General features: G+C 46.7%; 2 protein-coding genes across 4 annotated transcripts; one reads left to right on the forward strand and one right to left on the reverse strand.

The window, feature by feature from the left end:
• The first annotated feature begins 5,068 nt into the window (after positions 1-5,068).
• On the forward strand, positions 5,069-9,688 carry LOC111160801 (poly(A) binding protein nuclear 1). The gene is made up of 7 exons (XM_022524156.1): positions 5,069-5,421; positions 5,778-5,892; positions 6,620-6,687; positions 6,974-7,080; positions 7,527-7,614; positions 7,704-7,855; positions 8,794-9,688. The coding sequence occupies exons 1-7, from the start codon at positions 5,071-5,073 to the stop codon at positions 8,831-8,833; spliced, it is 921 nt and encodes a 306-aa protein (XP_022379864.1). The 5' UTR covers positions 5,069-5,070; the 3' UTR covers positions 8,834-9,688.
• Positions 9,689-16,744: 7,056 nt separating this feature from the next.
• Positions 16,745-23,577, reverse strand: LOC111159413 (solute carrier family 22 member 17). 3 transcript variants are annotated; one of them, XM_022521861.1, is made up of 10 exons: positions 22,810-23,577; positions 22,121-22,630; positions 21,924-22,027; positions 19,636-19,790; positions 18,875-19,040; positions 18,534-18,679; positions 18,265-18,370; positions 17,899-18,116; positions 17,507-17,618; positions 16,745-17,391 (listed from the first exon to the last, which is right to left on the reverse strand). In XM_022521861.1, exons 2-10 carry the CDS (start codon positions 22,526-22,528, stop codon positions 17,103-17,105), a joined length of 1,704 nt encoding a protein of 567 aa, XP_022377569.1. In that variant the 5' UTR covers positions 22,529-22,630; positions 22,810-23,577; the 3' UTR covers positions 16,745-17,102. The 3 variants fall into 3 exon arrangements, with proteins under 3 accessions (XP_022377569.1, XP_022377578.1, XP_022377585.1); XM_022521870.1 differs by lacking the exons at positions 17,899-18,116; positions 18,265-18,370; XM_022521877.1 differs by lacking the exons at positions 21,924-22,027; positions 22,810-23,577 and having other exon boundaries at positions 22,121-22,234.
• Between the last annotated feature and the right edge of the window lie 2,422 nt (positions 23,578-25,999).

Here is a 25,999-nt window from a genome sequence, read left to right on the forward strand (position 1 = left end):
CCTCATTTCTAAGGTGACTTTTTTGAGTAAAGTCATGGAAAATGAAATTGGAAAAATATTTTTATCGATACAGAAAGATGTTTCTCACTTGTCAAAAAAAAGAAAAGAAAATATATACAGTATGATCCAAGTTTGCTAAAATAAGTATATAAATGTGTGTGTGTGCGCACACACGTGTGCACATGCGGAACTATATATGTATTTATGTATTGAAAATCTCAGGGAGGGTATATGCCAAAATATCACTAGTGATTATCACTGGGTGTTGGATTTTACTGGTGATTTTATTTTGTTCTTTTTTTTTTTTAAAGCTTTTATTTATTTATTTGACAGACAGATCACAAGTAGGCAGAGAGGCAGGCAGAGAGAGAGAGGGAAGCAGGCTCCCACCAAGCAGAGAACCCGATGCGGGGCTGGATCCTAGGACCCTGAGATCATGACCTGAGCGGAAGGCAGAGGCTTAACCCACTGAGCCACCCAGGCGCACCTATTTTGTTCTTTTTACTGTCAGTATTTTCTGGTCTTTTCGTAAAGAACACATACTTCTGGTACAGTATGTTAAAACAAGTTTTCCAGATACAAAGTTGTTAAGAAGTTAACCAAGGAGAATGGAAAATAAGCAGCCCAATGGAGGTTCTTTCTCATTTAAATGGACACCTCACTTCCCTGCAAGGACAGACCTAGGGAGTTAAGGTAGGCAAGGCTAGACTTTGCATTAGAAAATAATTGGAGTTGGGGCACCTGGGTGGCTCAGTCAGTTGGGCATCCAACTGTTGATCTCAGCTCAGTTCTCCATCTAGGGTTGTGAGTTCAAGCCCCGCGTTGGGCTCAGCCCCCTCAAAAAACAAAGAAAATTACTGGAGTCTACTCCACAGGAAAGGTGAGTAAATGATCAAGGCTTTAAGCTTCCATATCAGTACTGTCCAACAGAAATATAATGTAAGCCATATATGTAGTTTTATATTTTCTAGTAGCCTCTTTAGAAAAGCAAGAGAAATAGGTATGAAACTAATTTTAATAATATTTTACTTAGGCCAGTATATAAAAATTACTATAATTTCTGTCTATAATTAATATTACAGCTATTTATTTTATGTTGCAGCTATTAATTTATAAATTATACATCATCATTACTTTATAATATAATACTATAATATTAATAAATATTACACTATTAATTTATAAATTTATTTTATTTATTTTATTGCTTTTTCATACTAAGTCTTTGAAATTTAGTGTATATTTGACACTTCCAGTGCATCTCAAGTCAGAATACTCATGTTCCAAGTGCTCAAACCATGTGTGGTGAGTGGGTACCATATTAAACAATGTAGTTCTAGATTATAGAGAATTATTATAGCAGGCAAAAAGAGCAAGAGTTAAAAATAGGGTTGAAACTACCAAGGAGCCAAGTATTTATGTAGTTTAGTGAGATGGCTTTTTCTTTTGGACAGAACTGGAGGTGCCCTCATCCATTTTTTACTGATTTAATTCTCCTTTTCTTAAGTCCACTAACCATTCACTTCCATTAACACGTTTTTCCTCCTCGGGCACAACATCACTGAGTTTTAGTTTTCCTGAAACTCCATGGTCTCTATTGAGAGGTTATTACTGAAGGAAAATTATACTCATGACGGGTAAATTTCACATCATTACATCTAATTTCTTACAAATTCATTCTTAGAAACTTATTTCTTTGATGTTTTCTGTTAATCAACAATGGGCAAGGTATTAAAATTATTATGGAAGATTATTCAGTTAGCGTTTATTGGGCATGGTGATGGGCAATGGGAATACAAATATAATTAAGATGATGTCCTTGCCTTTTGCAGTTTACAGTCTAATAGGGAAGTATCTTACTTTACAAGTCTCCAAATACCTTTTTAAATGTGTCTTTAAAAGTAATCATGCTTATGAGAGTGAGTTTGGAAGTTGGAAGGTTAGTTTTAAATAAAAATGATATATTGTGGAAAATCATAGAACATGGAAAAGTATAAATTAAGTATAATCCTACTCAGAAAGTACCACTGTTAACATTTTGGCATATTTCTTTCCCACCTTCTATCTGTGCTTCTATTTTAGGATCATACTGTATATACAGTTTTGATTTTTTTTTTTTAAGATTTTATTTATTCACTTGACAGAGAGAGAGATCACAAGTAGGCAGAGAGGCAGGCAAAGAGAGGGGGGAAACAGGCTCCCTGCTAAGCAGAGAGCCCAATGTGGGGCTCGATCCCAGGACCCTGAGATCACAACCTGAGCCAAAGGCAGAGGCTTAACTCATTGAGCCACCCAGACGCCCCTGTATATACAATTTTCTATACTACAATTCTGCTTACAGTTCTATTGCACAGTTTTTCCTTGTCATTAAAAATATTTTGAAGGCAAAATGACTGTATAAAATTATACCTACGTGTATATAATAATTTTCCTGAATGTGCCCACTTGGACATTCAAATTGCTTACATCATTTCACTTTGATGAATATCTTTATTCTCAAATGTTTATCCAGTTTTTAGATTATTTCTTGAGAGCAGAGTGTAAGAAATACAATCACTGGGTTAAGAATCTCATCTGTTTGGAATCTTTTAGTAAATATTACCAAAGAAACGATCTAACTGGTTCTTGCTCCCTTTTCTCCCCATGTCCAAGTTATCTTTTTAAAAAATAAGATATCACTTATATCATATTTCATATACAATCTTACACTCTACTTCTTTGGCCTAACAAAAATTATTTTTGCATGTTATTACATGCTATATGTATCCCTTTTAATAGGTACATAATCTTTAGATATAATTAGAGTCTGCCTAATCATTTGTTATTGGAATTTAGTCTTTTTTCCAATTTCAACATCATATATAATGTAATCTTTGTGTATCAAAGCAGACCTTTTATAATTTTGATCCAAGCTTTGAAAGCTCTGAGTTCCCAGCTAACTTTTTTTTTTCTCCTCTGCTCACCTTTAATTAGTTCCATGACTTGAGCAGTTTACTTCACTCTTTCTTCATCCCTAAAAAAGGTTATAGTTTTGGAAATATTTGCTTCATAGAGTTGTGAGAATTCAATGAGATAATATAATGAGTCTAGGATTGTGCATGTTACAAAATCAAGTACTCAATAAAAATAGGAACTGGGGAAAAAAAGCCCATTTCCCTTGATTGGCTTGATTAGTTTAAACCAGGTGCCAATAAAACAAAAAATCTTGATTAGATTAGGATTAGTAGAAAATCTTTTTTCCCCCATTAACCCCCCAGTCTTTCAGAGCTTGTCTTCCATGCTCAAGTTAGTTCTCCCAGACCACCGGAGCTGAGATGGCTGCTGAATTAATTTTCAGTGAAATTTTAAGTGACTATGACTCTGCTTTGAATCCCCCTGTTCCTGAGGTAAGGATTTGCGAGAAAATGTGACGATGAGGGGAAGAGTGGGGTATACTGAGAAGCTTATGACCTTTTGGTTGGCTGACAGGGATCTCCTCTTGTCAGTCTCCCTACCCCAGCCATACACATCCTGTTGGGGTTGTCTAATTAATTTGGTTGGGCTCATTTGAATCTGGCTGTAAAGCCCTAGCTTGGTCTGGCTACAAATAACCCTCTTGCAAACTTAGCACCGTCGTTCCTTCCTTTTTAAAAAATGTGTAATATCACTACTATAATATGGCAACCCTGTTTTCCAGGACTAGGTCCCACAGGTAATCTCAGAGGGGAAATTTCTCTGCTGTCTGAAGGAGAGTTTGAGGGCTGGGAAAGTGTTGAAGAATGAGGGTGGCATCCAGATCTCAATCAATGCAAACATTATTGACACCTACTATGTGCAAAGCATATTGTCCCACAGTGGCGCTGCAAATGTAAATAGGATCCAGCCTCTCATCTCCAAACTCAAATGCAGGACAAAATGATTAAGCGCACAGTGGAGGTAGGCCTGCTTGTCATGGAAGAGATAGGAGGCTCGCGGAAGGTTTTGCACCAGAGGTGATGACGAGGTTTGTAGTGGTCTGGTTGAAAGGGGACTGCGTGTACAGAGGCACAGAGCCGGATGCAGGTAAACCCCCTGGGATGAAGACTGCAGAAATTACATTTGTGAAGTAACCTGGTCCTGAGGTCTCTAAGGCCAGGGTAGAGTTTTACTTTTACCTGGCCAGCAAAGGGGAGCCAGCTGTCTGGTAGCGGTGGAACAGTGACACGGTAATCTGAGAGACCTGTTAGGGAGCTGTAGCAAACAGACCAACAAACAAGCTGAAACAACGGCATAAGCAGAGGGCTTGGAAAGTATGCCTGTGAAAGGAAGACAAATCAGACAAGACTGGTAGCTGTGGAGTAAGGATTTCTCCCCGCTTTCCAGTTTGGGAGACCCCATGGATGTTGGTACCAATAACTTCGATGAGAAAAGTAAGGTCCTTACTGGAGAGCTCCATTCAGAACCTCCATTTCCAGCAACATTCCATCTACTGGTCCGTCTCCTGGTCAGCAAACCAGTTTCCAGAAACCGCCTCAATGTTTCTGTCCTCCGCTTTCCAACAGCTCTATAGTTGGCAACCAGTAGTGTCAAGATGGCGGCGCCCCTGAGGACTAGTCATGTGACCTCGGGTTTCCATTGCTGGAAGCCTGGCGGTCCGTTGCGGGGCAAGGTTCACCTGTCATGAAACGGGTGTTAGCCCTTCGAATCTCACGAGCCAATGGGCATCTGAGACGGCCATTACGGCGAGGCGATCGGAAGATTGGCCCTCTCCCTTCGCCCAGCCAGCGGCCAATCACCGAGCGTCACATGCTTCGCGGACCCGCCTTGAGGCGGTGGGGGAAGCAAGAATGTCGTCACAGCGTGGCGGTATTGTTACCTAAGAACTTGAGAGGAGGTGGGACGTATGTTGATTGACAGGGCAGTTCCCCTACCGGGATTTGAGAATTTGCCGCAATATCCCGCCTTGGGGGTGGGGTCTTGTTTGACTGCCAAGTAATATTCCCCAATGGAGTCCTAGCTCGTGGTGACGGGCAGGCTGCTAGACTAATGAATCCTCGGCGTGCCCGGCGCAGTTCTCCAATCGCCGGGCGGCGGGCCCCAGTCTGAGCGGCGATGGCGGCGGCGGCGGCGGCGGCAGCAGCAGCGGGGGCTGCGGGCGGTCGGGGCTCCGGGCCGGGGCGGCGGCGCCATCTTGTGCCCGGGGCCGGTGGGGAGGCCGGGGAGGGGGCCCCGGGGGGCGCAGGGGACTACGGGAACGGCCTGGAGTCTGAGGAACTGGAGCCTGAGGAGCTGCTGCTGGAGCCCGAGCCGGAGCCCGAGCCCGAAGAGGAGCCGCCCCGGCCCCGCGCCCCCCCGGGAGCTCCGGGCCCTGGGCCTGGCTCGGGAGCCCCCGGCAGCCAGGAGGAGGAGGAGGAGCCGGGACTGGTCGAGGGTGACCCGGGGGACGGCGCCATTGAGGACCCGGTGAGGGAAGAAGGGCGAGCGAGCAGGCCCGGCCGTGTCACGGGAGGCCCAGAGCTCGGGCGAGCGGGAGGCAGGCGGGGGGTGGGGGTGGGCGGGGAATAACGTGGCTGGGGCAGGGCCGGGAACGGATCCTCGACCGCCAGAAGGGGCCCAGCCGGTTTTATTCGGGCGTTATGGGTGCCTAGTGTTGTTCTAGAGAAGGTAGCTTGCTTTTTTTTTTTTTTTCATCGGGACCCGCATGTGGGGCGAGGGAAATGGCCGAGCATGGTTAGGGCCGCGCTCGGACGGAGAGCAGGGCAGAGCCCCTGCGTTGGTTCCTCTTAAGCTCTTCTCCATACCCTCTCCACTCATTGTAGGAGCTGGAAGCGATCAAAGCTCGAGTCAGGGAGATGGAGGAAGAAGCTGAGAAGCTAAAGGAGCTACAGAACGAGGTAGAGAAACAGATGAATATGAGTCCACCTCCAGGCAATGGTGAGTAACTGGCGGTTGCACGCGGAGCCCGGGTCCTCGGAAGGGTTGTGCGAGCACGGGTTATGTGGAATTGGATGCTAGGGACCTTGGAGCTGCTTGTCTGAGCAATTACTGGGCAGGTGGTGCGGTCATAGTCCATTGTGTGTTTTTCTGACCTTAGCGAGGCAAAAACCTACATTTTAATGATGGTGATCTTGTGCCTTTCTTTGTCCTTTTAACAAATGTGTTCTTCTTTGTTCTTTAGTCTGCCTCTACTCTTTGTGGAGGTTGCCAACTGGCATTTGACCTTCAAGTCTCATAGTTCTTCCTTTAGTTGGAGACCCTTTAGTTAGGAGTTCTAAGAGAAACTGCTCGACTGCAGGGGGGCCGGGGGGGGGGGGCTTTCCCTTTAATAAATCTAGAAATGTTGAGTTTGGGTTCCCTTGATTTTGTTCACTTTTCACATGATTTCAGTCAAAGCTTTTCAATAGGGACTTGATTTGGGGGCAGGAGGGAATTCCTGTACCATTTTCTCTGATTTTTAAGAGTGTGTTAATCTGTTGCTTGATTTGTCAAATGTTCAGTGAGTACCTATTGTGTGCTAAACAGTATTCTTGTTAAGGAGTACAGCAGGGAACAGAACAGACTAAAATCTTTTCTTTACTCTAGTGGTGGTGGTGGTAGTGGTGCAAAAATTGGTCAAATAGAAAACCAGCTTTCACCCCCTGATTCTTTTTTTTCTTCAAAGCTGGCCCAGTGATCATGTCCATTGAAGAGAAGATGGAGGCCGATGCCCGTTCCATCTATGTTGGCAATGTATGTATTAGGGTCCTCATTGGGGTTGGGGAAGCTCTTGTTTTGGGAGTTGCTTAATAGGAGGCTCAAAAGGAACATCTCAAGGATAGGTGATGAATTTGGGGAGTATTGGGAGGGTTTGGAGGAGGTAAAAGGTAATGGTAATCCGCAGAGGCTTTGGGGTTGGAAAGATAAAAGATTAGTTTCTTAGAGAACAAGATTTGATGTGTCTTGGGGTGGATGGGTGGCCCAGCCTAGACGCTAGGCAGGGTACCTGTGAAACATGACCACCTCTACTCCCCCACAGGTGGACTATGGTGCAACAGCAGAAGAGCTGGAAGCACACTTTCATGGCTGTGGTTCAGTCAACCGTGTTACCATACTCTGTGACAAATTTAGTGGCCATCCTAAAGGGTAAGTAGGGAAGTAGATTGAGGTCATTTTAATTACGTTTTAGAAATAGATAAATTATGTTTTATATTGAGCAGTAAGTTAAAATATGTGGTGTTCGTCTTACAAGTTGGGGCTTTAGTGTATATATCGGGTTACACATAAATGGGAGACCAGACAGATAAAGATGAAGGTTAGTGTGGGTGGGATCATGAACTAGAAGAGGGAGGGGCAGCTTTTGCTTAGCCCCAGCTGGTTCCGCTATATGGAAATCCAGTGTAAACTCTTTTATAATTTTCCAAGAGTAGCTGAAAATTTAGATTGAAGTTTTCCATTTAAAAAAATGTTGACAAAGAATTAAAAATGTGGCTACGCTGTTACTCAAGCAGAGCGTACCTGCAAGTTGGATTTGACGTATAAGCTGCTATTTGTAACTTCAGATAGATGAAATGACAAATTATTTTTTTCAGGTTTGCATATATAGAGTTCTCAGACAAAGAGTCAGTGAGGACGTCTTTGGCCTTAGATGAGTCCCTATTTAGAGGAAGACAGATCAAGGTAAGCCCCATTGCCCATTGCTGTTCTGGTTCTGTATAAACTCTCCAGGCCTATTCTGAGGCTTTCTGCTGTACATCCCTCACTCTCAGGTGATCCCAAAACGAACCAACAGACCAGGCATCAGCACAACAGACCGGGGTTTCCCACGAGCCCGATACCGTGCCCGGACCACCAACTACAACAATTCCCGCTCTCGATTCTACAGTGGTTTTAACAGCAGGCCCCGGGGTCGCGTCTACAGGTCAGGATAGATGGGCTGCTCCTCTCCCCGCCTCCCATGAGCCCTATATGTTTCCTTCTTTCCTGATCTGAGGAACCTCCCTCACTTACCCTCCCCTTGGTCTCCAGGGACTTGGTCTCCTGCCTGTGCAGGGTGAGGAAGGTAGTTGCAGGCCAGGCCAGGCGGCCAGTCTCATCATCGTTTTCTGGAGCAGGAATTGGTGATAAGGGCTGGATCTCTCCACTCTGTTCTGAGAGATGCTTCTTCCCCCAGCCTTTTTTTTTCCTTGAGACTTGGTGGCAGTGAAGGTGTTTACACAGCAGGCCAGGAAGAACGGCCTCAGAGTAGTGAAGCCACTGCTTGGACATTTGCTACTTTTCCCAGAGTTAAGGAGGGGTTGAAGATTGAACCTCCCTTGGAAGAATGCCAGAGGCTAGTTGATCCTCCTCAACAGCCATGTGGGAGGATACTGAGATATTTACTCTTTAACTGAGCCAGTGTTTTGCAAGGTTAACTTTTCTCTCTGGGCCTAGTGGTGCCCATGTTGCTTTACTATCCTCTCCCTGCCTTTAAATAGACAGAATAGGCATATAGACCTTGGCTTTTCGTAAGATTCACTTATCTGCTCCCAGGAATTAGGGAGGATCTGATGGTGAAGGCCTGGGGTTTAAGAGCTGTGAAGAACTGAAACTGGAAAAATAATGAGTCCCATTTTCTTGCCCCTTTATCTCAGATACACTTTTGTTTTTTTGCCTCTGGCAAGGTATTCTATTAAATTGCCCCTTCCCATTTGCCAGGTGTGTCACAATTTCTGGGATTGTGGGGTCAGTTTTAGGATACTTGGAAATATTTTGGCCCCCATTCCCTGCACTGTAACTGGGGCAAGGGCCCACGGGGAGGGGCTTGTGCTGAACTCCTAAGTGATCATGTTAACACCTAACTCTCCTTCTTTCTTCCAGGGGCCGGGCTAGAGCGACATCATGGTATTCCCCTTACTAAAAAAAGTGTGTATTAGGAGGAGAGAGAGGAAAAAAAGAGGAAAGAAGGAAAAAAAAAAAAGAATTAAAAAAAAAAAAAGAAAAACAGAAGATGACCTTGATGGAAAAAAAAATATTTTTAAAAAAAAAGATATACTGTGGAAGGGGGGAGAATCCCATAACTAACTGCTGAGGAGGGACCTGCTTTGGGGAGTAGGGGAAGGCCCAGGGAGTGGGGCAGGGGGTTGCTCATTCACTCTGGGGATTCGCCATGGACACGTCTCAACTGCGCAAGCTGCTCCCCTTGTTTCCCTGTCCCACTTCACCCCCTTGGGGGCTGCTCAAGGGTAGGTGGGCATGGGTGGTAGGAGGGGTTTTTTTACCCAGGGCTCTGGAAGGACACCAAACTGTTCTGCTTGTTACCTTCCCTCCATCTTCTCCCTAACTTTCACAGTCCCCTCCACCTGCTCTTGTCCTGCCAGGTCTGCCACCCACCCCACCCCTCTTTTCCGGCTCCCTGCCCCTCCAGATTGCCTGGTGATCTCTTTCGTTTCCTTTTGTGTTTCTTTTTCTGTTTTGAGTGTCTTTCTTTGCAGGTTTCTGTAGCCGGAAGATCTCCGTTCCGCTCCCAGCGGCTCCAGTGTAAATTCCCCTACCCCTTGGGGAAATGCACTACCTTGTTTTGGGGGGTTTTGGGGCGTTTTTTTGTTTTTCAGTTTTTTGTTTTGTTTTGTTTTCCTTTGCCTTTTTTTCCCTTTTATTTGGAGGGAATGGGAGGAAGTGGGAACAGGGAGGTGGGAGGTGGATTTTGTTTATTTTTTTAGCTCATTTCCAGGGGGTGGGAGGTTTTTTTTTAATATGTGTCATGAATAAAGTTGTTTTTGAAAATAAAAATTTGTTTGGCCTTTTGGGTGTAAGGATTATTTATCTGTTTTCCTATTTTCTCTTAGATCCCAGATGGCTGTTAATTCTCCTTTGTGGAAGTGCTGGTGTTGTGGAGGGGAAGTTCTCACTTACCAGTTAAGGAGTAGGAGTTACAATTACAAGAGGAACATTGTGTGTTTAGTTGGGACTGATTGGCATTTGAGAGGTGCACCGAATGAGTCTGGGATGCGAAAGAATGGCCAGATGAGAGTGATCTAGTAGAGTATCAGTGTGCACTCCTGATTAAACTTACGTGCAAATAAATTACCCACACCAACAGCACTGGAGTCTTAGCTTGGGGTCTGGGTAGTTTTTCTTGTTTTTACCTCAAGGTAAGCTCAAAAAATGAGGGGAAAAGGCAGCAGTGTGCTGACAATAGCAGGGCTTAAGCTAACTTGTGTAGCCATGTGGTGACCACTTCATCTGCTCAGCTAACATTTTGAATCATACTGTTAATCAGGACTTAATAGGTTTTCACTGATTTAGTATCCTTAAGTTTAGTACTTGGTCAATTAATAACCAGATTTTTCCAGTTTATATTCTTACATAAGATGGGTCTTAAAATTCTTGGGTGCTACATAGCCCCCCAGGCCCTGCTCGAGTCTTCATTGCAGACAAGATTTCTAAATACCGAAACCTTTTTATATTCTGCTACATCACTCACTTCTGTTCACAGGATTTTGCGATTGCCTCTGATCTAGGTGCTCTCTTCAGTAATCCTGGGTTAAAGAAATGAGTGTTCTATATATTCATGAAGACTTACCCCATTTCTCAAATGGCTTTGTATTCTGAATTCTCAAGTCAGTGTTGACTACTTCAGCATTTGCTCCTGTGTTATACTACCTCCTTTGGTAGTCCTTTTGGCGTCATTTGTTAAGCGTTCAGGGGTCTGTCTTTTCTCAAACTAGATTCAACTAGAATAGTGCCTTGTAATCTGGATGTGGAGATTTCTGCAGAGGCTGATTAGTAGGAGTCTGGATAGTTTCAGTATCAACCTGGCTAGAACAACGGGGAGCATATTAATGCATATTAGTGTGTGGAAGCTTAGTGCCTTACAGGTGGGAAGGTCTCTTGTCCACCAGGGGGCACTACATGGCTATCTTTAAAAAGTCCTATAAATTGTTGAATCTTGGAAAGGGTGAATATCATTTTTTTTACCCTTATTTTTATTTTGTATGTCCAGTTATTCCTCAGCATCCTCCCCATTCTTTTCATTCTGTTTTAACTGCTTCAGCAACTCTTTAAGTGGGTTCCTGGTTCTGGCTTTGCCAGAAAAGCCCTGTTCTGCCACCAGCAATTAGAAATGTACTTAGGTGTGGAACTAAGCCCTTTCCCAATTTGATTCTGATCGTTTCCCTGCCACATCTTGCTCTACATCTGATGCCCTGTGCGTTCTAGTTGAGTTTTACTTCACGTATTGATCATGGTGTGCAGATTCTATTTACCCTGTTAGAATCATAAGGTGTAAAGCCAAGCCCCAAAGCCGGAAACCTTCATTCCCTAGTCATGAATGAATTACTCTCTCAGGGCAAATTGTTCCTATCTCTGTTAGCACTTCATGGCTTTATAATTAAAACAACTATATCTCTGTTTCACCACTAGATTGCAGGCTCCTTGAGGGCATGGATTGTGCCTTTGTATAATTTAGTAGGTGCTCAGGTGTTAATTCCCCTTGGGATTTCCCTGTATCCTGGACCTGCTGGTTCTTAGCCTCAAGAATCAGATTTCTTTCCTTACCTGGTCAGATTTTCCCTCTATCTTAGTGATTTTAGAGGAAGTGGCATGGAAGGAAAGTTGCTTTCCTTGGGAAGGATTGCTTATTCTTTGGTCACTCTGATGAGCCACCTCTTAACCAAGGGATTGGAATGAACTTAGTCTCACTGGGATTATGGGGGAGGGAAGTGTTTAAGAGACGGAGGAGCCTGTCTACATGATTTCTGGAATAAGTCGAAGATCTTTAGAGGGACTATGAGTGATAGAAAATGAACAAAGACAACCCAGAACTTCCTCAGATAGGATTTGTCCAACTGGACATCAGCAATACAGAAAAATGTTTTTTTTTTTAAATCATTTTTTCCCAAAAAAATGCTTGCTCTTCTATATGGTTCAAATGAGTAGCCTTTCTTCAATCGTGATCTAATTTTAAAACATCTTTCAACTTTGCTAATGCTAATTTCTCATGCTTCTTTCCCTTTATTTGTGCTTGTAATCATTGATTCAACAGATATTTACTATTTACCAAGTGCTAGGCACTGTTTTGGGTGCTAACATTTGTTAAAGAAGAATCATTTAGTAAGAACTTTAATTTTATTTGCTGAAGGAAAGTGTCAGTATACCATAACTCTGACTTGCCCTCCACTGAAATCTGTATGGATTTTGTTGTTAGATATAATTCACATACCATAAAAATTTACCTTCTAAGTGTACAATTCAGTAGTATTCGGCCTAACATATACTTGTATGGTAGTGATTAACATACATATATATGCATATATGTATATATCCATATATCACCATTACCTAATTTTAGAGCATTTTCATAACCCCCAAAAGAACCCTATGCCCATTAGCAAGCACTCCTAGTTTTTTCTCCCCCTAGCAACTCTTAATTTCTGTTTCTCTAACTTTGCCTGTTCTGGATATTTCATATAAATAGGGTCATACGATATGTGTCCTTTTGTGTCTGGTTTCCTTAGCATCATGTTTTCAAGATTCCACGTTGTAGCATGTATCAGTACTTCATTCCTTTTCGTAGCTGGGTAATAGCTCCTTGTTTCAATTGACCACTTTTTGTTCTCCATGAGTTGATGGACATTTGTATTTTTCCTTTTTTTACTGTTAGGGACAGTGCTGCTACAATTCACAATTTTCTGTGAACATACCTTTTCATTTTTCTTAGGTGTATACCTAGGAGTGGAATTGCTAGGTTATCAGGTAATAAGCCACATTTAACCTTTTGAGGAACTGCTGGGCTATTTTCGAAAGCAGCTGCATCATTTGATGTTTCTACCAGCAGCGTATGAGGGTTCCAGTTTCTCCACATCCTCATCAAACTCATTACTGTCCATCTTTTTGATTACAGCTATCCTAGTGGATATGGTATCTTATGTTTTTTATTTGCATTTCCCTAATGACTAATGATGTTGAGCATGTTTTCACATGCTTACTAGCCATTTGTATATCTTCTTTGAAGAAATGTCTGTCTGGATTCTTTGCCCACTTTTTAATTGGCTTATTTGTCTTTTTATTGATGAATTGTAAGAGTTCTTTATGCTGAATACTAGACCCTTCTATATATGAATTTGTAAATATTTTCTTCCATTTTGTAGGTTGATTTTTCACTTTCTTGATAGTATCCTTTGAAGCATGAAAGTCGTGAAGATTTATGCCTAGGTTTTCTCCTAAAAGGTTTTTTTTGTTTTTAATATTTATTTGAGAGAGAGCATGAGTGAGAGAGCACAAGAAGGGGGAGCAACAGAAGGAGAGGGAGAAGCAGTCTCACCGCTGAGCAGGTAGCCTGATATGTGGCTCGATCTCAGGACCCTGAGATCATGAACTTAGCCGAAGGCAGACACTTAGCCAACTGAGCCACCCAGGCGCCATATTTTTTTTTCCCGTTTTCTTGCCTCATTTTCCTGACTAGAATCTCCAGTACGGTGTTGAACAGAAATGGTGAGAGAATTTTGTCTTATTTCTAATCTTTGGGGGAAAGGTCTTAGTTGGTCATGATAAATAGGATTAGCTGTGGGTTTTTCAGTCTCCCTTTATTCCATGGATGTTTATTTTATTTATTTATTTATTTTTATTTATTTATATAAATATATATATTTATATATAATAAAAATATAAATATATTTTATTTATTTTTTATTTAATTTTATTTAATTAATTTATTTTTTATAAATATTTTATTTATTTATTTGACAGAGAAATCACAAGTAGGCAGAGAGGCAGGCAGAGAGAGAGGGAAGCAAACTCCCTGCGGAGCAGAGAGCCCGATGCGGGGCTCAATCCCAGGACGCTGGGATTATGACCTGAGCTGAAGGCAGAGGCTTTAACCCACTGAGCCACCCAGGTGCCCTCAATGGATGTTTAAACACTAGTTCTCTGTGCACTCCAGTCATGTTATTTTATACCTCTGGGCTTTGCACTGTTCTAGTCCAAATATCTGAGAAGCTTTCCTTGACTGTCCAGAAGAGTAGATCCTTCCTTCTGCAGAACTGCTGCACCACTTTTTACATTTCTCTGCATTTTCTATACAGGATTGTAAGTATTAGTCTCACAGTGTTTGGAACTCTTACAGGCAAGGCACCATGCCCCTTCCCCCAGAGCTGAGGCAGCAGGAGACAGTAGTGGATCGTCAGCAGAAAGTACTTCCATGGTGGCCAGGCAAGGTTGACCGAATGAGAGGAATCAGAGTGGCCTTCATGTAATTTTCATGTAACTTAAGGTTAGTGATGGGCCCTGCACATTCTTTTAATTTCCCCCTCAATAATCCATTATGGCTCATAGTTGTGAATCCAACTAAACCTTTCTAAAATCTGTTTCATGTTCACGAAAGCAGTCATTTCCTTATTTGCCTGAAAAGCTATCTCCAGTTCCTGGGGTATCTTCTAAACAGATTACAGGATAAGTAATACTTTCATGGTATATCTGGTATGCAATAAGAAGATGGCAGGCTCTCACTTCTCTGGATCTGGCTACTCTAATTACTTAACAGTCACATAACCTTGAATAAATTACCTTTCTAAACCTCAGTCTCCTCATTTGTAAAAACCTAAAACATGTTTTAGGTTTCTCCTGGGGTTATTGATGAGGGTCCAGTGAGGGTCCAGTGAGATTATGTGGTTGGTGAATTTTAGAACAAGATGCCAGTTGTTTTAGCTATACACACTGACCCTTTTGACCTAGACTATGAATTGCTTAGGGATAAGGGACTGTATCTTGCCCTGTGCTTCACTGATGCTTCTCGAATGCTTTCATTCTCTTTGCCTTCACCTCTTTGATGAAATCAGAGAATCTTGTTCTGTTTCACCTACCCTCCTATAGGAGCTGCTCCAACTTTCTGAGAGTTTTTACTTTTTTTCCCTAAATCTTCTTCCAGGAGGGTGCAAAGAATGGGTTTACTGGAGTACCCCTTTGATACCATTCCTCACAGTATGCATTGGATGGTGTCATTAGCATGTAAATGATTCCTTGGCTTTACAGGGGCTCTTCCAAAAAGTACAAGAGCTTTCTTATCTACCATCATGTTGGTTTTCACCAAATCTCTGGAGACAGTAGTGAGTATGATCTCTCGTTTTATCATTGTTTATTCCAAGCTAAACAGTGAACATTGGACTCAGTTACACTGTTCACAGACATTGTTGTACAGAATGTGCGATATAGAGTACATAACGATGGAATTGGTAGAGTTGAAAGCACAGCCGAAGGCCTGAGTTTGAGTCCTGGCTTGGCCATTTAATGGCAGACCCTTCTCATTTCCATGTCCTCTGTAGTTAAATAGGATAAAAATAACAATATCCACTTCAGAGGGTTGTGAAGATTAAATGAGAAAGCTTCTCATGAGTTCTCCAGTACCATGGTTAGTATCAAGAGTCCAACAGTGTGGCTTAGTACAGAGAGCTTTGGGCCTCAGACTTGGATCAGCAGAGGGGAAGGAGAGAGGATACTGGTGCTACAGGAACCTGTGGAGAATGGACCTCTCTTCTCTGGAAGAGGCTGGCCTTAAGACTCTAGTTTCCCTAAGAATCCTTCTCTCCAGGACCATCTCACCCTTTCCTAGCTTCAGGCCTTTGCTCTCCCTTATAGCCTTTGGGTTGAAAGCATTGTACTTTTCTCCCAAGCCCTTGTCTGAAGACTTCCTGCCTCCTGAGGATCTTACCACTTGGGGATAATTTAAGAGGCATTTGTAATACATGATCTTGTTTAATCTCATAGCAGCCCTTGAAGGAAGCTGGAGGTTAAGAGATTCGCCCAAAGTAGTAAAGCCAGGCCAGGGCTAGTCTGAAAGGCAGGCCTTGGCTCTGAGATAGAATTAATTTCCTATGGCCAACTCCTAGGGTGCCCTGAAGACTCACTCCTCACTTCCAAGGGCAGTGCCTAAAGATTACAAGGAGTTGGGAACGTGGCCACAGTGTATATCAATGAAGAGCAACAGCTCCATAATCTAATTATGTCCCAGCTCTGTAACTCAATATCTTTGTAAACTTGACCAATTTTCTTAGTCTCTGTGAGCATCAGTTTTCTTATCTGTAAAAGAAGAATACTGTAGTGGGCATCCATTGTTTTTACCTGTGCAACATCTAGTCCTGCTAACAGCACCCAGTTGTGGCTTTCCATCTTCCCAGTTATCATTAATGTGGGTGGGGATGCAGGCAAGTTACTCAAGCTAGCCAGTCATTTGCTCTCTAGAAATGAATCTTCAGTGGGATGAACCAAAGATGGAATCCCACTGGAGGTCATTCATCAAGGTGAGGCCCTGGTTCCTACTGTCTGGACCAGGGGCCCTCTCCTGTTCCTGAACTTTTCTTTTTTTCTAAAATATGGAATACTTCATGAATTTGCGTGTCATCCTTGTACAGGGGCCATGCTAATCTTTTTGTTATCATTCCAATTTTAGTATATGTGCTGCCCAAGTGAGCATGGTTCCTGACCTTTCATGAGTAGTTCTGCTTCTCCTGTGAGCTCCCTACCACAACCCTCTGATAAATTCCCCTCTTTGTTTAAGTTCAGTATGGTCAGTATTTATTGCTTGCAACAACAAAAAAACTTTTAGTTGATCCAAACACCTACTTTGTGGTGTTGGAAGGACTAAATGGTTAAGTGAAATTCATAAAGTGCCTAGCCCAGTCTTAGCAGCTTAGCAAGCCATCCATAAAGGGTTGTGGCTGTGTGTAAGTTAACAGAGGGGCAAGGCACCGGGAGGTGGGGAGGGAGATTGTTACTGATTTTGGTTCCATTCAAAGAAACCTTCCCCCAAGAGACAGGACAACAGAAGGGAGGGAAGTCCAGGCTATGGTATGCTCATTTATTCAAAATGTCTTTATTGAAACAGAATGATAGAGCAAGAAAGAATGAGGTCTGGGAGGATGTCTTTGGGCACAGGATGGAGCCCAGACCTAGTGGTTACACTGTGGAGCTCGCTCCCTGTCCCCTGACTCTTGCCAAGGAAGTGAACACAAAGCAGCAGGGAGGAGCTGGGGGTGGGGACAGCCCTCTGAGCCCTCCTTGATGACTGGCGTGAGGTGCCTCTGAGCCTTCTGGGCAGCCCTGCCTTCCTCACTTGGTCCTCCCAATCTGCTTGCCAGGGCCTTATGCCACCTTTCGGTATGAGCCAGCCTCCTGCCAGGGTGCTCAGAGGCCACTCAGAGGGCAGGGTTGGGGGTGGCAAGCAGTGGGACATGGTCACAGCGGTTAGGGGGTGGCTGCCGCAGCAGGGAAGGCCGGCGGCACAGCTCCCCATCTCGGAGCACCTCGGGCAGGAGCTTGCGCTTGGTCTCCGGCAGAAGCATGATGCTGAGGATGCAGAGGAGGGCACAGGCTGCCAGCACCACGTGCTGCAGGAAGGCTCCATGGCCCATGTGGAGGCGCTGAGCTGGGCCACTCAGCCCTCCCAGAGCCCCCAGTGCCATGATCAGGCCCAAGCCTCGGCCCCTGGGAGACAGAGGAGGCACTCAGCCTCTAGCTGTGGGCCTCACCCCAACCCTTCTTCAGCAATCTTCCCTCCCTCCCCTGGGCCCTTCCTCCACCAAAGTAGCATGGCTCTCACCGGACAGTGGTAGGGATGACTTCGGCAGCGAGGAGAGTGCTGAGGATGGCAGCAGCTTGGGAGGAGAAGAGGCCAAGGACAGAGAAGGTGGTGATGGCAGCCTCGTTTAGATCTGGAGGACCAAGAGGGAGTCTGTGAATGGAGGTGAGGAGATCATGCTCGGCCTAGGCCCTGACATCGTCCCCTTGGCTCTCTGATCCCATGGCTCTAGCTGGGTGGGCTCTGGATACCCACTAATTGATTGGGAGGATAGACAGGGTTGTGTGGCCATGGGGAGGACTATGGAAGGTTCTTGGGGGGCATGTGCCAGAAGCAGTGGCTGAGCCTGTCTGAGCCACCTCTCCTAGGGTTCCTTTGCTCAGCCCACACTGTGGGGAAGGGAGGGTGCTCACAATCCCACAGGCCCAGCAGGACCAGGGACGCAATGCCAGTGAGGGTCATCGAGAGTAGCAGGATGCCCCGGCGGCCGAATCGGTCCACGGTGACCCCCAGGAAGACGCAGGCCAGGGCTGCTGTGCCACTGGCTAGCAGGGAGCACAGGTAGAAGTCAGATGGGCTCCCTCCTCCTCCCACAGGCTGGTAGCAGTGGCGAATGGCGTGGGCAATAAAGCTGTGAGAAGGGGGTAAAGCAAAGAGCAGTGTCTGAATCCCCATCCACAGTCTTCCACTGCCCCTGCTGCCCTCTGCAGGCCTTCCCCACCCAGCCAGCCCCCATTCCAACTACTGGCCTGACCCTTGGCTCAGACACCCAGGCTCACTTGGTGAAGCCCAGGATAAGCAGATTTTTCCAGATGTTGCGGTAGTTGAGGAGGGAAGTGAAGGAAAAGGAGGATGTTGCAGGGAGAGGGCAGGTGTTCTCCAGGTCTTTGGGAAAGAGAGAGGAGCTGTCTGTTAGAAGGAACAGCTGAGAATCCAGAGTCCTCCCACAAGGGTGGTGGGGACCCTGGGAGGTGGCACAGCTATAACCATGGAGAGGGCACTATCATGTGCGCAGGACAGGTGTCACCTGTAGGGACCCATTTCTTACCCTGCAGGGCCTCCTGGGCCTCTTCTCCCAGCATCTGCCCATGGGGCCGGTTCCGCTCAGCCAGGATCCTCAGCACGGATTGGGCCTCCTCAATCTGTCGCTTCACTATTAGCCACCTTGCAGACTCCAGAAACAGACCAGGCCAGCTAGGGATGGGGTGGGGGTGCACTCTGAGGTCTCCCATCTCCTGATCCAGGGGTGGGAAACTCCCATCTCTGAGGGCCCGGGGCTGGGGCATGTCTGGACAAGGGGTAGTGGAGAAAGGGAAGGGTTTCCAGGCTAGAGCCAGGCTGGAGGTAGAGGTGGGAATGGCCAGACAACAGGTGGAGGATGATACTAACCCATAAAACAGGAAGAGGATGCAAGGAGCGGTGATCATTCGTTGCAGAAATCGCCAGTCCTTAGAGACAAGGGCCAGGCCCAGGAACAGGAAGTGCCCCCCCACCCCCACCAACTCCCCTGCCAGGGCCACCCGAAGCCTCTGGGTTGGGTCGCACAGCTCCAGGCCTAGAGATACAGCAGGGAGGGAGGAGATGCCAGGGAGGAAGGAGGAATGGGAGAGAGGAGGAGAGAGGGAGGGAGGACAGAGAGCGAGGTCAGACCCCAAGTTGAGGCTGCAGCCATCACCTCCCACAGACTAACCTCTGAGTGGCAAAGAGTGGAGAGACTGTTAAGTCCTCTCTCCTCTCCAGCTCAAACCTGGGAGGGCTCAAGGGTCAGAGTCCCTGGTGAGTGTTCAGCATTCCTAGTCTACAGGCCCTTTCACATCAGACCTCTTATTTGACCTTCATATCAACCCTTGTTCAAAGGCATGCAGCTAGTCAGGATTTCATCTTTAAATAAGGCACCATTCTCTGACAGCAGTAAGTCAAGGGCAATGTAAGCCTTAAAGATTGGGGGATGGCTAAGGGAGAGGGTTATGGAGAGAAGCAAAGTCCCTGGCTCCTTCAAAGGCTAGGGCAGAAAGCTGAGATCCTGGACAGCTGAAGTTTGGGGCTGAGAAGGGACTGAGGGGACCCTAGGGGGCAGTGGAAACAGCCTGGGGATGTAGACAGTCAGGCATGAGCCTCAAGGGAAGGACATCTGGGAAGCTGCCACTCACGCATCAGGTAGACACCAAGGTCAACTCCGGCAAGCAGAAAGCCCAGGAGGAATCGGAGGGCCATGACACCTGTGGAGGAGCCTGCAGCAGCCCCTCCCACTCCACAGGGGCCCACCAGCCCCAAGGTCAGCAGCACAATCCCTCGACGACCGAACCTGGAAAGTGGGGAGGACTTCTGGTCACCCAGACTCCCTGGAAGAGGAGATGCCAGGTGGGACCCAGCTGCCACTTCAAAGCCTGGAGATACGAGGATGAGGCCCAGAGTAAAAAGTTGGACTGTGGCTAGAGAACTTGGGAAGGAATGGGGACCATGGGTAAGTGATGTCTAGCTACTAGGCACTGGGGTGTAGCTATGGATTTGCAAGCGACTAACTCTTATGGATGGGGCTTTTGGTCAGAGATGAGAGCATGGAAGTGAGACCGACCATCAAAGGAGATTAGATATTGCTTAGGGGACATGGAACAATTGATCCTTGAGGATAGAGCTATCTGCCAATGGGGACAGAGCTTGTCTTGCTCAGACTGGGCAAGGATATGTGGGTTTGGAACTCTAGATCTGTCAAGGTGAGGTCATTGGCAACTTATGCATGGGGATAGTATTAGTGAAGATGTAGCTATTAATCTTAGGCAACTGAATAATTGATTTTAGGGGATGAGGCCATTGTTCTGTCATGGGTTGGTTCATGGGTCAATTAATCCATAAAGATGGTCATTGAGGGGGGTCACTTGCCAGAAGATCCACTGATCCATGGGAATATAACTATTTAAACTGTTGATCAATGGGGATGATCATTTATCTTTGAAGACTGGACAAATGGGCTTTGGGGATGATGCCATTGATTCATGAGATGGGGACATTAGTCTTTGGGTGGATGGGGCTGTTGTCAGTGGGGAATGAATCTATGGGGGTATGATTCATGGGGATAATCAGTAATCAGGGGGTCACAGACTAGGGAAGCTGAGGCTATTGGTTAGTAACGATGGTCACTGACTGAGTCAGTGAGGACAAGGCTACTGATCCTTGGAGGCTGGGATATTGATCTTTAGGGATAAGACCACTGATCTGTGGGGATGAAGATAGGGGTCACTGATCATGGGGAAGGGTGACTGATCTCTGAGAGTGAAGCTACTGATCCAGTACAATGGGACCATTTTCCCATGGAGATGAACTTATTATTTAATGAGGTTAAGACTACTGAATTAAGGTGACTGAATTATTGGTCTTTGGAGGGGGATGAGGGTATTATTCCATAGGAATGATGCTACTGGTCTGTGGGAATGAGACCATTAATGCGTGAGAATGGGTTGTTGACCTGTGGGTTTAGGAACATTTGCCCAACGGGTATGTGGCTCTTTGGCAGTGAAGATAGGTATTGAATTTAGGGATTACTGAATGTTGGGTTGCCTTTGATCCATTGGAGTTGAGCTATGAATCCATTTGGATAGGACTGTAGATGGGTGGAGATGAGTTTAACAATCTATGAGGATGGTCAGTGGAGATGGAGCACCTGGTCAGAGGATAGCGTCAAGAATCAGAAGAATTAGGAGTTTTGATTTCTGGGAAGAGCTACTGATCGGTGGGGATAAGCTGTGGATCTTTGAGATGAGGCCATTGATTGATGTGAACTGGGCTTTTGATCTGAGAGGATCTAAGAGCACTGAAGACCCATGAGGATGGGACTGTTAATCTGGGGGCGGGGGGTGGGGGGGCTGCTACTGTGGTATTGATCTTTGGGGGTTGGACTACTGACCCATAAGGGTGGAGTCATTTGTTTGTAGAGTTGAACAATACAGATCAGTAGGAATGTGGCTGTTGATATTTAGGAATTAACATAATGATCTGTAGGAATAAGGCCATTGAGATGAAGCCCACCATGTAGATTGGGCTATTATTGGAGATGAGTCTATTAATCTAAGAAGATAGGGAGGTGGTTAGTGGTAACAGGGACAATAGAGGAAGAGCAAGGACTTTTGATCTGTGGAGGCATGGTTTTTAGTCAGTGGTAATGGGGCTATTGTCTTTGGAGATGAGCCATTGATCCATGGATATGAGGATGGGGAATGGGTGGTATATTATTCCCTTGTGCAGAAGAGGTATGGAAGGAGTATTTCTTGATGGGGAATGAAGTTGAGATACAGCTGGGGCTGCATATCATTGAACAGAAGAAGTCCAGAAGACTGCAGAGTTCAGTGAATCTTCTTCGGCTTTGCACAAAAGCCACCTGTCTGGGCTAGCCACCCTAGCATCCCTTCCTCTGTACTTGCCCTGTCCCCATGGCAGCCCTCACCTGTCCGCCGGGTAGCCCAGGAACAGGTAGCCAGAGGCAAAGCCCAAGATGAAGAGGATCTGCTCCAGGATCACCTGCCAGCCCAGGTCACACACTAGATCCCACTGGGAATGTGAGAGGGATATAGCCTGGCGTGAGGCCCTGTGCTCCTCGCTCTGGGCCCGCCCCCAGACCCACGGCCCAGGAGACCGCCTCACCTGGCCGATGGCGTTGGTGGTGAGCACCGGCAACCCATTATAGTCCCAGTCCTTGAGACAATGGTTGAAGTCCGGCGGGGCAAAGCCGCTGCACGAGGGGTCCGTACTGGTGGCGACGCGGCTAGCGGCGCTGGCTGCTAGGGCTGCGCTGGCGACGCTGACGCCGCTAGCGTTGGGGGGCTGTTCCCAGCCAGACGCGTTGGGGGCAAAGCCCCCGTAGTGGCAATGCAGTGGGGGTGCCAGGGTGAAGATGGGATCCGAGGCCATGCCCAGCGCCACGAAGAGCACGGGCAGGCAGCAGAGGCCAAGCTGCAGCTGCTGGCCGCCGCCCAGCGCCCCCACCTGGGCGAGCAGAGCTTCAAAGCTGAGGGGGCCGGGGGGCACGGCCAGCGACAGGCTGCTGCCCATTCCATCGCCGCCCGCGTCGCCCTCCCCCTCCCGCTCGCGCTCCCGCTCCCGCTCACCCTGCAGCTGCTCCGTGGGCACCGCATCTCCGAGAGTCCCGACCTGCTGGGGGGTGGGGGAGAAGGGTGAAGCGGAGAAGCAGAGAAAGCCGCAGAGCAAGGGAAGAGGGCGGGTGCGAGGAAGGCGGTGGGGGGGGGGTCGGTGCGCGGGAGGAAGAGGAGAAAGATGCCAGGCGCTGGGGCGGGGGGGGATGATGGCGTAACCCTCAGGGCATGAGCACTTACTCCGTTGGGGCTGGGGGTGATCTCTACTGTGCTGTCGATTTTGCTGCCGCCCCCGCCATTGGGCTCGGGGGTCCCGGTGGCCACCCGGGGAGCCAGCTTGCCGACCGCAGGGGCCCTGCCGGCCCGCACCAAAAGGATGCGCTGTCCTTTGGCCCAGTGGGGAGCCCGATGTCTGGACACAGTGGCCAGAGAGACCCCGCTCTGCAGCTCTGCAGCCGCGGGCGCCTCCTTCGTCTCTGCGATCTCTGCGCTGCTTTCCCCTCCCCTTCCTCCAGACTCTCCTCCCCTTCCCACGTCAGCAGAACCTTCGGTCCAGACTCTTCGTCAGAGGGAGGAAGGGGGGCCAGGGCCCAGGGGCTCTGTCTCTGTTCCCTGGGTCTGCAGGCCATTGCAGTAGAAAAGGAAGAAAGCTGAAGGATAGTGGCTACCCAGGCAGTTGCCAGAGTCCTTTGCTTCCAGTTCTTCCTCATCATTCATTCATCTAGCCATCTTTCCATCCATCCACTCATTTGTAAAATTTATTGAGCGTCTATTATGTGCCTGGCCTTGTGCTAGGCTTTGGGGGATGATGAAATGGACAAGATCACCTTGGAGTAGCTTACTTGGGAGACAGCATGTTTACTCACAACTACAGTTCAGGGGATGCACATGGAAGACTGGGTTGGACCCTGTAAGGAGCCCCAGCTGCGATCGTCCACAAGACCACCCTCTCTTGTCATTTCTTAACATCATTTGGCACTGTTAACCATCCCCCTCCTCTAAACACTTTATTTTTTAGTGGCTAAGTCTCACACATTTCTTGTTTTCTTTCTCTTGCTCCTCTTCCCCATGGCAGATTCCTCCTCCTCTTCACCATCACTGTGTCTGTGAGCCTGAAGCTTGGTCCTGGGTCGTCCTCTCATTTCAATGTTCCCACCTTGAAATCTCACCCATGTCCATGGCCTCATTCACCCCCCATATAAACAACACAAACCTGATCTCCAGATCTACATCTCCAGCTCCCATCTCTCTTCTGATCCCCAGACCTATGAAGCCACCTCTTATTCATCCTTTTAACCTTGGGTGACTCACAGGGACCTCAAACTCAATACATCCAAGACCAAACCCATGCTCTTCCCCCTGCAATGTGGTTGTCTTCTACCGCTTCTTTCCCCCAGTGAATGGTACCCTCGTCATTCAACCATGGCCAGGTGCTCAGGCAACAGCCCTCACAATGCCTCCTCTTTACCTCCATGCCAAATCCTTTACAAAATGCTGTCCTTTTACTTCCTATGTAGTTTTCACTCTGCTTCTCTACATCTCTACCACCGTTAGTCAAGCTACCTTTTGCCCAGACTGCTTGGCCTCCTAACGTGTTCTGCATCCACATTGTTTCCGGCCTCTTTCCCCTAACCTTATTTCTAGTGCAGGTGGAGTGATTTTTTAAAAAAATGCAGATCTGTTTGTGCCCCTTTCCTGCTTAATAGCCTTCAATGGCTCCTCCTCACCAACAAGGTAAATTCCAGAAGCCTCATACATGCTCCTGCAGGCTTGATCCCATGCTCCCTGGTGCTTCGCCTCGCTTCTCTCCCCAGACTGCACTCATCATACTGGCCTTCTTTCAGTTTCCCCACTGCCACACGGCCCTTGCACTAGTTGGTCTTTATGCCTGAGGTCTTCTCCTCCCCAGTCAAGTTCTCATCCTTCAGTTATCAGCTCAAGCATTATCTGCCTCAGCGAAGCCTTGGCTAACCCCTGGACTTGCTACTCAAAGTGTGATTTAAGCCCTTGAATCATATGATTCAAGCCCTTGAACCATAATCTCCCTCTTAACCAGATCCCCAGGTATATGTATATTCGAATCAGAGACATACTTCTCTAAGAGATTTAATACCTAATAGATACTATATTCTCTAGTCTAAGGGTAAGGGCTAGAAAGGAGTGTGCAGATAGTGTCAGCCAGGAAATCCATTGCCTCTTCTTTCCACTGAACCACACACTTCCAATTCGTCCCCTCTGTTCAGAAATTTTCCAAATATGGGAACTCTTCTAATCCATTAAGCAGCTTCCCACTTCTCTTCTACCCTAACTCATTTCAGTATCTCTTTAGGATTTACTTTGGTGTGTTCACAGCCAACATTCCTTGGAGATTCGATTGTCCTGTGTCTGTCCTGGAATTATATATAACCCCTTACCTTTATGTGGCACTGGGTCATTCACATGCATTATCTTGTTACAGCCTCACAGCCCTGTGAGACCATTATGATCATTCTCCTACTAAAGGTAATGCCAGGACTCAGAAGGACTGAGAGGAGTTACCTGCACACACGCAGGTGCACGGCAGACCTGGGACTTGCACTAAAATCTCTTGACTCTTTCTGGCTTGTTCTCTCAACATTCTTTCTGGGAGATGATGGAGAATAGCCGTTATGTCTTCAGCACACAAGGGTGAATTTGGGTGACCCTAGAATCTGGGAGTTTTCTTCGGAGAGTGAAATGAGAAAGAAGGAACCAAAAATGGAGAAGGCAAGGCATTGGGGGAGGCAAAAGACTCAGACTGTGACTGAAGTTTGGAGTGCCTCTAATCCAGTCACAGTGCCAAGGTGTCATCTGGGGAAAGTACAATGGAAGCCATGGATCTGTGGCTTGGACTTTTTCCCTGTGGTAAGTGGCTCTAGTGATCTCCTATCTAAGCCATGGCTTGTCATTAGTCACCGATGCTTTAGGACTATGGACTAACAGCACATTGCATTCACTTGGACCCTTGGCTCCTCTAAAAGGTGTCTAGAGGACGGGCAGCAGGAGGCCTAGGAAGGGGGGCTGAAGGAGCCAAACCTTCTTGCCTTAATCTAAGGGAGTGGGCACCCAGGCCAGCCACCAGCACTGTCCAGTTGGCCAGAGCCGTCCTGTGGCACCACGCTGAGGACAGGCCTTCACTGGGGGTGATCTCTTCAGCTCGGCACCTTTCAGGGCTCTTGTGAGGCCAACCTCTCTGCACCTCTCTATTGACATCGTGTGACAATGAAGTCTTAGAGGAAAGGCCCCCAGTCAGTTATCAGTGTCTGCCTTCTGGGAATGCTAGGATCAGACTCTTCTTGGTGCTCTCATCCCTGGGGCCTCAGCTCAGATATTACTTCCCCAACGTCCTGTCCAAAGTCTCCTTCAACGGTCTCTCCCTTATCCAGTTAGTCCCTCACATCACCCTGTTTAT

Source organism: Enhydra lutris, unplaced genomic scaffold (genome assembly GCF_002288905.1).
Source record: "Enhydra lutris kenyoni isolate GAN:26980312 unplaced genomic scaffold, ASM228890v2 scaffoldscaffold4, whole genome shotgun sequence".
NCBI classification, from domain to species: Eukaryota; Metazoa; Chordata; class Mammalia; order Carnivora; family Mustelidae; genus Enhydra; species Enhydra lutris.